We start from the raw sequence: 14,051 nt of genomic DNA, 5'->3' as shown, positions 1-14,051 counted from the left end.
GCGCCGGAGACCTTACGGCCGCAACTCCGGATGGCCGCGTCAACAATGGAAGTGGAGAACATGGTCCATTCGGACTCAATGTCTCCGGCCTCCCTCGGAATCTGGTCAAAGCTCTCCCGGAGGTGGGAGTTGAAGACCTCCCTGACAGGGGATTCTGCCAGACGTTCCCAGCAGACCCTCACGATACGCTTGGGTCTTCCAGGTCTGACCAGCTTCCTCCCCTGCCAGCGGATCCAACTCACCACCAGGTGGTGATCAGTTGACAGCTCAGCCCCTCTCTTCACCCGAGTGTCCAAGACATACGGCCGGAGGTCAGATGACACGACTACAAAGTCGATCATTGACCTCCGTCCTAGGGTGTCCTGGTGCCACGTGCACTGATGGACACCCTTATGCTCGAACATGGTGTTTGTTATGGACAGACTGTGGCTAGCACAGAAGTCCAATAACATAACACCGCTCGGGTTCAGATCGGGGAGGCCGTTCCTCCCAATCACACCTCTCCAGGTAACACTGTCGCTGCCCACGTGAGCGTTGAAGTCTCCCAACAGAACGATGGAGTCCCCAGTTGGGGCACTTTCCAGCACCCCTCCCAGGGCCTCCAGGAAGGTCGGGTACTCTGCACTGCCGTTTGGCCCGTAGGCCGAAACGACAGTGAGAGACCTATCCCCGACCCGTAGGCGCAGGGAAGCGACCCTCTCGTTATGCGGGGAGAACTCCAACACATGGCGGCTGAGCTGGGGAGCTATGAGCAAGCCCACACCAGCTCGCCGCCTCTCACCATGGGCAACTCCAGAGTGGAAGAGAGTCCAACCCCTCTCAAGGAGTTGGGTTCCAGAGCCCAGGCTGTGCGTGGAGGTGAGCCCGACTATCTCTAGTCGATACCTCTCAGCCTCCCGCACAAGCTCAGGCTCTTTCCCCCCCAGCGAGGTGACATTCCATGTCCCTAAAGCCAGAGTCGTCATCCGGGGATTGGGTCGCCGGGGCCCCCGCCCACGGCTGCCACCCATATCACACGGCACCTGCCCCTTATGTACCCTCCCGCGGGTGGTGGGCCTACGGGAGGGCGGGCCCACGTCGCTCGTTCGGGCTGCGCCCGGCCGGGTCCCGTGGGCCAAGACCCGGCCACCAGACGCTCGCCTGCGAGCCCCGACCCCAGGCCTGGCTCCAGGGTGGGGCCCCGGTAACGCCAGTCCGGGCGACGTACACGTCCTTGCTGTTACTTTTTTCATAAGGGGCTTTGAACCGCTCTTTGTCTGGCCCGTCACCTAGGACCTGTTTGCCTTGGGAGACCCTACCAGGGGCATTAAGCCCCGGACAACATAGCTCCTAGGATCATTCGGGTACTGAAACCCCTCCACCACGGTAAGGTGGCGGTTCAAGGAGGAGTATTATTATTATATTGCATAATAATAATAATAATAATAATAATAATATATAATATTATAATATTATTATTATTATTATTATTATTATTATTATTATTAACAATTTAATGTAGTTGATATGTGGTTGTGTGCCATTGTAACACTGTGGACGATGTGACTGGTTGTTGAAGGGTTAAATCAGATGGTTGTAGCTCATCTCTGAGGTTTCTGCTCATTTATGGAGCTGAGCTTAGACGACGCTCAGTGGGAGTGAATGAAGAGACTAAACATCTGTGTCTTTGACTAACTGAACAGCTTCACCTCCTCTCAGATATGATATTAAAATACTTAATTTTCATACACACATCTTAGCAGCACTGATTTTATGAATGAGATTTTCACTTCCTGGAGTTTTCCCTCTGTTTTGTAGGGATGATGTGATGTTCAAATGAGCAACTGCAGTGTAGAGTTTAAAGCCCCAGTGTGTAACTTATTTTGCTTTTTATTAGCAAAAATCAAATATTGCTTTCATAAATACATCTAGCGTCTGTTGTCTGTCTGACGTCTGCCCGATTTCACGTGAATGCAACATCAAGAATACGTTCCGATATGCAACCGCACCGCTAGATGGGGGGAATTCACACATGTTATACCTTTAAAGTCAAAGTTCAGGTCAGAAACTCAGATGTGCTCAGAACTTAGAAGTTAGACTTAGAATAACTTTTTAACATTTCATCCCAAATTGGGCAATGGGCTCTTTGCACAGCTCCACTACTTCCGGAACTTAATGCTGCTCCTTTATTTCCCGTCTTACATCATTGGACAAACTGATTAATCCAGGTGTGTCTGAGGAGTCACAATGGTCACACACCTGGATTAATCAGGTTGTCCAATAATGTAAGACAGGAAATGAAGGAGCAGCATTAAGTTCAGGAAGTAGTGGAGCTGTGCAAAGAGCCCATTAGGTTGCAAAAACAAACACAAAGACAGGACAACACATAATTCATCAATTCACTCTGTCAGTGACATGAACCAGAGAAAGAGAAAGCAGCAAACACAGGAGCCAATGGTGCAGTGAACTTCTCTGAAGTAAATAAATAGATACATGAATAAATAAATGAATGAATAAACAATATACCTGTGTCTCTAGTAGCTGTCCTCTGCAGCTTTTAGCATAATGCATAATGTATGGAATGTAAAGCAAAGCAATTGTTCCTGTTGTAACTGAAAACCATATGTTGTTCTTATAACTCTTCAACTTTTAGAAGATTCAGTTTGAGAGGACAGGTGAGGACAGGTGAGGACAGGTGAGGACAGACAGGTGCAGCTCATATAGAAGGACCTCAGAGCCTCAGAGCCTCTCTACTACTCTGTTACTACTGTGGTTGTTGCAGAGGCAGCGAGGTCGGTGCAGTGAACCAGTGAACCAGGAGGCTAAAAGCAGCTCAGGCTAAAGTTACAGAATGTGAAGTATCCACAGAGTAATCACAATCAGTAATTCTCTGAGCCGCTAACGTGGGACACACATCAGAGACAGAGTCCAATGTCTCAGCAGCTTCAGAGCAACAAACCGCTTCAGGTTCTCACAGTTTAGACTTTTATCACAGAGATCAGCATTCACATATCCACAGTAACTTTGTACCGTAACTAACAACTAATTCATGTGAAGGAAAAACTGAATATTCAATAAATAAACACATATACTGCATATCCATATAAGTTACATTATTTATGCTTTCAGACGGGTCAAATGTACGTTTTGTTCAGGGATTATTGATCTGATTATCATGACATTTAGTCAAAATATTGATGGTTTCCAGATGTTAAACTTTACTGGTTTACCGCATCAATATTCTTATGTTTACACCTGATCACATGACTAAGTGCATGTGAAAGGAAATGTGACAAATCTCCTCAGACTCCATAATATATTTGTTTAGTTTTAAAAATGCGTAACTCTACTGATTAATGTAAAAAAAAATCTAATATTCTCTCTCCTGAACTATTATATAATGTGTTATTTATTTATATTACTGCATTAAATGTTTGTATTAAAGCTTCATACAACAAATTCATGAAAAGGGAAAATACATTTTCAGAAAATCAACATATAAACTGCATATCCATTCACTGTTTATAGTAAAGTTGCATTATTTATTTTTAAAGTTAAGACAGGTCAAATATACATTTTATTGATGCGATTAACATCTGTAAAATATCAATATTTATAGAATATTTCATATTAAACGTTACGGTTTCTGTTGATAATTTGACTTTTCCTTTTGCACCATGATGAGGTTTATTGTTTATTGTTTATTGTTTATTGTTTATTGTTTATTGAGGATCCCCATTAGCCGACGAACAAACGCCAGGCTAGTCTTCCTGGGGTCCTTTTCAAAAGTACAAAATAAAATAATAATACACAGATCCAGTTACAATAAAAAGAAAGGAAAAAGGGAAAGAAAGTGAAAGTTCTCAAAATGATAACATGAAAGATTAACTCTTAAGTCTAAAAAGTGACTTTACATGTTTCTTAAATGCTTTTTTACTGGGAATGGTCCTAATATTTAAATGAAGAGTATTCCATAACGAAATGCCTCTATATACAACAGTGCTTTTCATTGAATTAGTTCTTGGTCGTGGTAATGCAAGTAGACCTTGAGTTGAAGCTCTGGTACTGTAGTGGTGAACATCAGCATTATAACCAATCTGATTAAAAAGATCTGTAGGATACTTATTATGAACAATGTTTCATTATTATTCATCACTACAGCCGTTCACCAGACTGACATGAAATATTGTAAAGTGTAAAGATGTGACTCTTGTGAGTGTAACTACAGGTGGATCTTTCCAGACGTTGTTCTGACTCTGTTGTGTGTCTGTTGTGTTGTTGTTGTTGTTGTTGTTGTTGTTGTTGTTAACTGTACAACAACAGTAAAAACATTCAATCATGTATTTATTTCTGTCTGAACAACAGAAGACGACACCTGCTCTAATAATAACCCATAATAATAACTGATGGGTCACGTGACCAGGATCGTTCCCACAGCACTGATGTGTGTGTGTGTGTGTGTGTGTGTGTGTGTGTGTGTGTGTGTGTGTGTGTGTGTGTGTGTGTGTGTGTGTGTGTGTGTGTGTGTGTGTGTGTGTGTGTGTGTGTGTGTGTGTGTGTGTGCAGGACGTCCCATTCGAAGGCGAAGGCCGACGGCGCCGAGCAGGCGGCTCACGCCTCCAACGGCGAGTCCAGCATCGCCAGACTGGTCGCCAAGGAGCTGTCGCCGACCTTCTACCAGCCCGGTGAGTCTGAGTCTGGTCCTGGTCCTGGTCCTGGTTCTGGTTCTGGTTCTGGTCCTGGTCCTGGTTCTGGTCCTGGTCCTGGTCCTGGTCCTGGTTCTGGTCCTGGTCCTGGTTCTGGTTCTGGTCCTGGTTCTGGTCCTGGTTCTGGTTCTGGTCCTGGTCCTGGTCCTGGTTCTGGTCCTGGTTCTGGTTCTGGTCCTGGTTCTGGTCCTGGTTCTGGTTCTGGTCCTGGTCCTGGTCCTGGTTCTGGTCCTGGTCCTGGTTCTGGTCCTGGTTCTGGTCCTGGTTCTGGTTCTGGTTCTGGTCCTGGTCCTGGTTCTGGTCCTGGTTCTGGTTCTGGTCCTGGTCCTGGTCCTGGTTCTAGTTTAGTTTAGTTTATTAGTTTAATAAGGGACAATGTGCAATTACATTAATCATTTAAAGGGAAAAAAATGAAAAGATGGTTGCACCAGATTTAACTCCCGGCTAATTTCCATCTGTAGTCCCTACACATAACATAAAAGTAATAAAATACACAGAATACAAGCTACTATACAAAGATGAGGCATAAACAGACACAGATTGACAAGGGAATGGTATAAGCAAAGTGCAAAGTGCTTGTAGCAGCAAGATGTTGATTGTCATATACTGTATGTGTGGTGGACACATACAGTATCAGTACAGTAACTGTATGTGTAGAGGACAAAGTGCAAAGTGCTCATAGCAGCATGATTATTCATAGTATTGATAATAATAAATAAAGTAATAATAAAGATAAAACATGAAAGTGGCCACAGTGGCAGATGTAATACCAACGATGGTAATTCTCAGTTACAAAAAATAAAAAATTACCAGCTATGGTGATGTGACAGATGTATCTGTGGATATCAGATGAAAACAAAGACAAGAAGTGCTAACGAAAAAGAGAAACAGCCTAATGAGTCGGACAGAGAGTTCTGGTTCTGGTTCTGGTTCTGGTTCTGGTTCTGGTTCTGGTTCCGGTTCTGGTTCTGGTTCATATGGATCTTGGACCAGGGTCGTCACATTTACCGTCTATAAACAGCATCATCGTGTCTTTGGGTCGAAGGATCGGATCAGTTTCATTGAGAGTCCAGTAACTCACACTCACACATTCACACACCAACACAGCTGCTGCAGAGCACAGGGTTCACACACACACACACACACACACACACACACACACACACACACACACACACACACACACACACACACACACACACACACACACACACACACACACACACACACACACACACACACACACACACACACAGTGAACATCCTGCACAGACTGGATCTACAGACGCGGGACAAAGACGTACACTGCAAAAACTCAAAGAATATTTGTCTTATTTCTTGTCAAAATGTCTCATTTCTAGTCAAAACTAAACTCTTTCCACTTAAAATAAGACTCATCACCTAAAAATTAACTTGTTTTTAGATCATTTTCACTTGTTTCAAACTAATTTTCACTTGAAATAAGTAGAAAAATCTGCCAGTGAAAGCAAGTTTTTTGTGTTTGTAATAAGAAAGAAAAACTTGCTCCACTATCAGATTTTTCTACTTATTTCAAGTGAAAATCTGCTTGAAAGAAGTAAAAAGTGTCTAAAAACAAGCTGATGAGTCTTATTTTAAGTAGAATGAGATTTGTTTTGACTAGAAATTAAATTTTGACTTGAGTTTTTGCAGTGCAGACACAGACTCACCCAGCTGTCACTCAAACCGACGTGCCCTCAGTTAAACACAACTTTAAACCTGGGTTAAATTTAAACATGTGAGTTAAATATAAATGATATAACTTTTTGGTCTGACGCCTTTTTTCTGAGGCTGTTTAGTGGAGACCTGATGGAGGTTTTCCTGAGACTTTATGCCTTTTCATCTAAAGTCTGAGGCTGAAGCCTGACACCTGAGGATGTCCTAAAATATACACCGTAAGATTGGAGTAGATCATGAGGATCCTTTGCACACCGACAGACTGAAGCAGAAATCATTAGGAATCAAATCGTTTTGAATCGAATCGTAGCCCCAAAAATCTGAATTGAATCGAATCGTGAGATAGTAAAAGATTCCCAGCCCTAATCATCAGTAGGGGAGAGTGGGGTAAGTTGAGCCACTTTTTGTATTCAGGATCACTACATCAAGACAATTATAGTTTTGTTCCTAACTAACACATCTGCATATATTTCAGGATGTTTTGCATCCCTACAAATTAACAGAATGAGTGTAAATATAACTGTTTTTAAAATATAGCATGTTCAAAGAAAGTGGTCTTGTGACTCAATTTACCCCATGAATGAGGTAAGTTGACCAGAGGAGTGAGGTAAATTGATCAACCCCCCCTACTTTTCTTCCATCCATCTCCTACCTCCCCCTTTACTTAATATTTCACCCGCCCAGGTTACAGGTGAACACAAACTGCAGGGACTTCCTGCTGAGCCACCAACTCACTGAGATTTGGGGAGTTTTGTGATTACGTGGCATCTTGGGAAGAATCCCAGAGATCTTTCTTTGAAAGTAAAGTTTGGCCTCACTATAAACAACTTTTCCTGTTTATAGGAACATACTTACTGTAATCACAAACATACCGAATCTTGATTTAATCATTTGGACATATACAGCCAAAATACATTCATTAAGTGTATAGGATAGGTGGCTCAACTTACCCCACAGCTACCTTAGCTTGGGTTTATTGCTCTCACAGCTAAAATGGTGCAGTTTCATGCTAGGTTTACTACCTCATGTTGTAGCTCATAGATACCACAACCCAGGTATAAAACACATTTGCAATCATCTCTTTTGGTCTAAACACAATTCTCATGAAACTTATGATCGACAAAATTCACTCTCGAGAGTGAAAAATGATTTTTTTGGTCATAAATGTAAAACCACTTTACTCACGTGGTTCTAATCTTCACAGACTCCATGAAATGATGCCTGCCTCCCAAATATTTGGTCACATGCTAACTTTTTCCTATAGTTTCCTAGAAACAAGGGGTGGGTCAACTTACCCACTGGCTCATCTTACCCCACTCTCCACTATTGCCCTCCTCCCCAGGTCCTGAGTACCTGAAGAAGCGCGCTCTGCAGGAGGTTCTGGACGGCAGCGAGAACACCGACATCGTGATGCACGAGCCGCTGCTGGCGGAGGAGGAGCCGCTGCCCACGCCGCCCGACAGCCCCTTCATCAACGAGCTGGACGGCCTGATGCCGGGCTGCTCGCCGGGCCGCACCCCCTCCCCCAGCAAAGACCCCCACCTGCTGGGGCCGGGCGGCTGGACCGAGGACCGGACAGGCAGCAGAGGGGGCAGCAAGGGGGGCAGTAAGTCCAGCAGCCGCCCCACCACCCCCTCAGCTGCCCCTGAAGCAGGAGGAGGAGGAAGCAGCCGTGGCCCCTCCCGGACCCCCAGTCGCCACAGCAACAAGAACGAGCAGGGCTCCGACCTGGAGATCAAGGCCCTGCAGAAATTTGACTCCGAGGGAAAAGCTGCAGACGTGGCTCCGGCTGCTGCTGCTGCTGCCCCCCCTCTAAGGAACAGCCTCATCTCTGCAGGTAAGTTAGAGTTGATTTGCACAGAAGGTTTTATCAATTTATGGTCACTCAACATGGGACACAGTCACTACCGCTGGTCATAAGAGAAAGTACAACAACTTCTATCCACCACTTTATTTTCCCATGATCCATTGCGTCACACCACAACGGAAATCGGTTTTCAACTTCCGTTTCACCCCGTAGTAGCATAGAGAGCCTAAGCGGAAGCAGGAAGTAACGTCGCCATGGGAGCTCAACTCTGAAAAACTCTCCATGCAAGTGAACGGGACTCCGAGATTTATTTTGTGATCCGATTGAATTGCGCCATGAGATAAAAAAAAGTCCTCTACCTGTTTAAAACATCACGTTTCATTTAGAGAAATCAGCAGTTTATCATAAAACGGCAACAGATGAATGTATTTAGTGTAAAGACCGCTCCACGGACTACAGATCTGTGTCCCACAAAAAATACGTCACCAACTGACACGGTTTGGTGTGTGACGTCACCACACGACCTGTAGTCTTTCTGGTTACAGATTCTTCTGAATTTTATTCTACAATAGTTTTACAACAAACTGCTGATTTCTCGGGATGAAACGTGATGTTTTAAACAGGTAGAGGACATATTTTTTTCTCATGGCGCAATTCAATCGGATCACGAAATAAAACTTGGACTCCCGTTCATTTGTATGGAGACTTTTTCAGAGTTGAGGTCCCATGGTGGCCGTTACTTCCTGCTTCCGCTTAGGCTCTCTATTCTAGCGAGCGGCTAACTGGTAGCGTTGGCCACCGGTGTAGGTACCAAATGTGGGGGCTCCGGGCTGCCAAAACCGCCCTGACTAATCTGATGTTTGTTAAGTCTAGAAAACGAATTACCGAACAAACACCACCACTTCTGTGTGCACGCCTCTGCAACTAGTCATGGTTATCGTAGTTGTTAGCTTTGCTGCTGCTGACAGCTAACAGCAGCAGCAAACTAGCATCAGGACGTCAGCTGTCAAAACCCTCCCGTTGTCGGACACGACATGAAACTACTCCAGTTAGCTCAGTCATGTTGTAACAAAGATATCCGCTGGAAAAAATATTTTTTTCATGGGCCGTTTATTGAGACACTGCTAACGGCTAACAACTAATGGTTAGCCCAGCTAACGTTAATCTAAAATGTAATGAATACGTGTCATGGCGACACCCAGCGTTGTTCTCTGGAAAGTGGTGGATAAGCTTTGGATAGCTTCCTCATGGACAGCAATTCACATACCTACACAATATGATCTATCGAAATCAGCGTTTCCCGCAGCGCTTTCCTGTTAAGGCGGCCGCCTTAACAAAGTGCTGCCCCCTAAAAAAATAAAAATGTAGCGATATTCCCCCCCCCGCCGCCCCCGCCGCCGCCGCGAACCTAGTTGCTTCTATACTGAAAAACCCTGACACGTCAAGCTTTAGGGTGTTTGAGGACTAATTTATCCGTCTAGCCATCATAACTATGACACCTGAAACGGTAAACACAGCTGATCGATCGAAAAAATTACGCCGGAGTGAATTTTTTCTGTCACTGAAAACAGCTGGTTCTTGAACGTAACTCGGTCAAAGTAAGACATATCCTCAATATGTTCAGCAGTTCTGTTAGGTCATACTACATGCTGACAAAGTTATACATGTGAAACTTGTATGGGCTCGGAGAAAATCGCTTTGTTACTCTCGTTCCGCACCCGGCTCTCCCCTTAGTGCAGCAGATTAATTGCATATTTCAAGAGAATCGTTCACTTTGGTATAAAAGCATGAAATTTGGCACAGATACTCTCTAAGGGTCACTTTTTGGGAAAAAAGATGTTGGCCGCAAAAATTTTAAATGGCGGCCATTTTTTCAAGATGTTCTGTATTTAGTCTAGTAGGAAGAGGGGGGTATCATGTATCCCCTGAAAATATACTTCAAAACAGTGTTTCTACATTGGAAAAAATGTGTAGAAAACGATGAGCTATGTTAAAAAGTTGTCAGAATGTCCTATGTATCATTTTTATGCAAATTAGTGCCGCCATTATCGAAAAAACCTAATTTCACTATATCTCAGCCAATACTGCAGATATCTGAACAAATAAGGTGTCTAGACCCATGTTTTGAGGGTCAGAGATCATAATAAAACTATTCATAAAGTGATCACATGTTGGTGCCATGCTATTAAGCAAACCTAACCCTTTTACCAATTACAAGACGCCAATATTGGAGATACCAAATAAGGTGTCTAGACAGAGGTTGTTGTGTGTTTAACCAAGGTTTATTTGGATCAAACATCATAATAGAACTCTTGTTGATGTGACCACTCTTCTCTTTCCCATGCCAGATAAACAGTCAAGTAAATGGTTCTCCACTATGCATCACTCATCATCGTTTTCACTGAAATCTTCAAAGTTAAACTCATCCTCTCCTTCCTCTTTCTCCTCCTCTTCCTGTTCATGCTCTCCAGTGTCATGGGGATCAACCAGTGAAATTGGTAGGATAGGACCACAGGACCACACCGGTTTCAACACTCCTTCATCAGTCTTCATCCATCCCTGCCCCTCATCATAGGGTTTTGGTTTTTCCAGAATCGGTTCATCAGCTTGCTCCAACTGCCTCAGCATCTCAGGCTTTACACTCTAGCAGTCACTGAGTTGACTGAATACGTGAAACCTGGGATTCTTCTTCAAGGGCCCCACCTTCCATCTCCCTTTGATGGCACTGGTACAGTCTTCTCCACTGAACACATAGAACTCAAGAAGAGTGGCGCGGTAGTCTTCTCCCAGGGATTCTGCAAGCTCAGAGATGTTGAGAAGTTGTTGGTGTTGGGTTAAAGAAGCTTCCTGGATCTTCACACTGTAGGGGTCTGATGAAGTCAGCTTTAGCAGCCTTGCCCACAGCTTCTGCTCGTACTGTAACACGTCCATCTCAACATCAATGGGGACAGGTGCACCGGAAGCCAGGCAGTAGTAGTATTGCAGAATCCCTAGGAGAAGACCACCGCACCACTCTTCTTGGGTTCTATGTGTTCAGTGGAGAAGACTGTACCAGTGCCATCAAAGGGAGAAGGAAGGTGGGGCCCTTGAAGAAGAATCCCAGGTTTCACATATTCAGACAACTCAGTGACTGCTAGAGTGTCAAGCCTGAGATGCTGAGGCAGTTGGAGCAATTCACCTGTCTGATGTCTGGACAGAGTTGTGAGTCTTCAGTGGATGTTGTCCGTGCCAAGTTGCTACGCAACATGGTAGGGGAGGACAAGAAACTCACTTGCAAGTCTAAGGTTGACCTGGCTCGCCTTCCTCCATGCCACTCTGCTCTGAAGCCACATGCCCGACGTGTGAACTACCGTGTCGCCTTGTACAAGCGAGCTGATGAACCTATTCTGGAAAAACCAAAACCCTACGATGAGGGGCAGGGATGGATGAAGACTGATGAAGGAGTGTTGAAACCGGTGTGGTCCTGTGGTCCTATCCTACCAACTTCACTGGTTGATCCCCATGACACTGGAGAGCATGAACAGGAAGAGGAGGAGAAAGAGGAAGGAGAGGATGAGTTTAACTCTGATGATTTCAGTGAAAACAATGATGAGTGATGCATAGTGGAGAACCATTTACTTGACTGTTTATCTGGCATGGGAAAGAGAAGAGTGGTCACATCAACAAGAGTTCTATTATGATCTTTGATCCAAATAAACCTTGGTTAAACACACAACAACCTCTGTCTAGACACCTTATTTGGTATCTCCAATATTGGCGTCTTGTAATTGGTAGGTTTGCTTACTGGCATGCCACCAACATGTGATCACTTTATGAATAGTTTTATTATGACCTCTGACCCTCAAAACATGGGTCTAGACACCTTATTTGTTCACTTATCTGCAGTATTGGCTGAGATATAGTGAAATTAGGTTTTTTCGATAATGGCGGCACTAATTTGCATAAAAATGATACATGGGACATTCTGACAACTTTTTAACATAGCTCATCATTTTCTACACATTTTTTCCAATGTAGAAACACTGTTTTGAAGTATATTTTCAGGGGATACATGATACCCCCTCTTCCTACTAGACTAAATACAGAACATCTTGAAAAAATGGCCGCCATTTTTAATTTTTGCGTGGCCAACATCTTTGTCTCAAAAAGTGACCCTTAGAGAGTATCTCTGCCAAATTTCATGCTTTTATACCAAAGTGAACGATTGTCTCACTAATCTGCTGCACTACCTGTATCTACGCCACGAAAATCTGCTGATTCCTGCCAAAATGGCGTCGCTGTCAGTTTCGGGGCTGCGTGACGTCAGCGTGACGTCAGCTCCCGGAGCTCTATACATTCAAATTAGGGACAATGGCGTGAATTTGTGGAAATATTGTAGAGAAATTTATGGAAAAAAGTGTACAATTTCTCCAAAAACGTTTAAACATTTCTAGAAAAATGTGGTAAGAATTCAACAACAACAAAAAAGTTGTTTTTTTTTTATTCTAGAAAGAAGTGGTAAGATTTCTAAAAAGAAAAAAAGAAAAAAATCTCAAAAACAATTCCAGAAAAAAGTGTTCAATTTCTCAAAAAAAGTTTTTTAAAAAATTCTTGAAGAAACTGGTTAAATTAAATAAATAAATAAAAATAATAATAATACAAAAATCTAAAAAAATTTAGAAAAAAGTCGTAACATTTCTAGAAAAAGTGGGGAACGCCTTGGACCCTCTCAAGGACCCCTTGGGGTCCCCCGACCTCACTTTGAGAACCATTGATTTAAGAAACACCTAAAAACATGGTTCAGTAAAAAAAACAGCTCTGTTTTTTTATTTTCTTCTTTCTTTTTATTTAATTTACAACAATAGGCACTTTAAAACTATCATTTTATGACAGATACAGCCTGATGATGCACTTTAGTGAATCTCAAATAGCACTTTTGTCAGATAAATGCACTTTAATATCTCACCTCTCTTGTTCATTACGACCATTGTGTGATGTATTGTATGTTTTGTATGTTCATGAATATGTAGAGTCCCATTGCAAATAAACTAATAAATGAAATTAAAATGCAGATGAAGAAGAAAAAGAAGAAGAAGCACCACGGCGGCCCAACCTCAGAGCGCCCAAAGCCGTGACGCCCGAGCCCAGACCTGCAGAGCCCAGACCTGCAGAGCCCAGACCTGCAGAGCTCAGACCCGACCGAGCGCCGTCGGCCCACGAGAACAGGGTCGAGTCCCGGGAGGCGAGCCGGCCGTCCAGCAAGACCGAGACGAGACCGGCGCCGACCCCGAGACGACAGCCCAGCCCGGCTCCGTCCCCGAAACCGGCTCCCAGACCAGAACCTGCAGCTGCACCGAGACCAGCGGAGCCCAGACCTGCTGCTGCTGCTGCTGCTGCTGCCAAACCAGCAGCCAAGGCCGAGCCCAAAGCAGAAGCTCGACTGAAGAACATGGTGTCGATCCCCAGCAGCTTGGTGACCGCAGAGTCTGTAGAGATGGAGGTGAACATAACAACAACCATGTTTGTGTTAAAGCTCCATACAGTATAAAGGTAGATGTTTGTGATAGTTCAAGTAGTCCTCATGTGGACTAAGGGCTGGGAGAAGTTTCAGAGTCCTCCGTGGCTTCTCTGAGTTACAGCGGCTCTCCGTGCAGCACTGCATGTCCATATGACGGTTGAGAACGGAGCTCACTTTTCTTCGTCCAAGAAGACACACCAAAAAACATCCAAATACTTCCTTAGTGCTCGTCTGTAATGTCCCTCTGGTATTGAAGCCCCAACATGAGAAATTGTGCAAATCTCGCGAGATTTGGACGGAGGTATTTGGATGGTTTTTGGTGTGTCTTTTTGGATGCAGAAATTTGAGAAATTTGAATTTTGGGTGA

At 44.0% G+C, this 14,051-nt stretch overlaps 1 protein-coding gene across 2 annotated transcripts in view; it reads left to right on the top strand.

Moving 5' to 3' along the window:
• The window catches only part of jph2 (junctophilin 2), a 40,007-nt gene that overhangs the window by 20,236 nt on the left and 5,720 nt on the right, over positions 1 to 14,051 (top strand). Inside the window, exons 4-6 of one of the 2 annotated variants that reach the window (XM_083975291.1) lie at positions 4,546 to 4,664; positions 7,723 to 8,217; positions 13,239 to 13,666. In XM_083975291.1, the coding sequence (XP_083831417.1) occupies positions 4,546 to 4,664; positions 7,723 to 8,217; positions 13,239 to 13,666 (1,042 nt within the window). The remainder of the gene's footprint in view (positions 1 to 4,545; positions 4,665 to 7,722; positions 8,218 to 13,238; positions 13,667 to 14,051) is intronic. The other variant, XM_083975292.1, reaches the window with a different exon arrangement.

Source organism: Trachurus trachurus (genome assembly GCF_905171665.1).
Source record: "Trachurus trachurus genome assembly, chromosome: 7".
In the NCBI taxonomy this organism is placed as follows: Eukaryota; Metazoa; Chordata; class Actinopteri; order Carangiformes; family Carangidae; genus Trachurus; species Trachurus trachurus.
The sequence above is the reverse complement of the archived record's forward strand: the minus strand, read 5'-3'. Positions and strand labels throughout refer to the sequence as shown.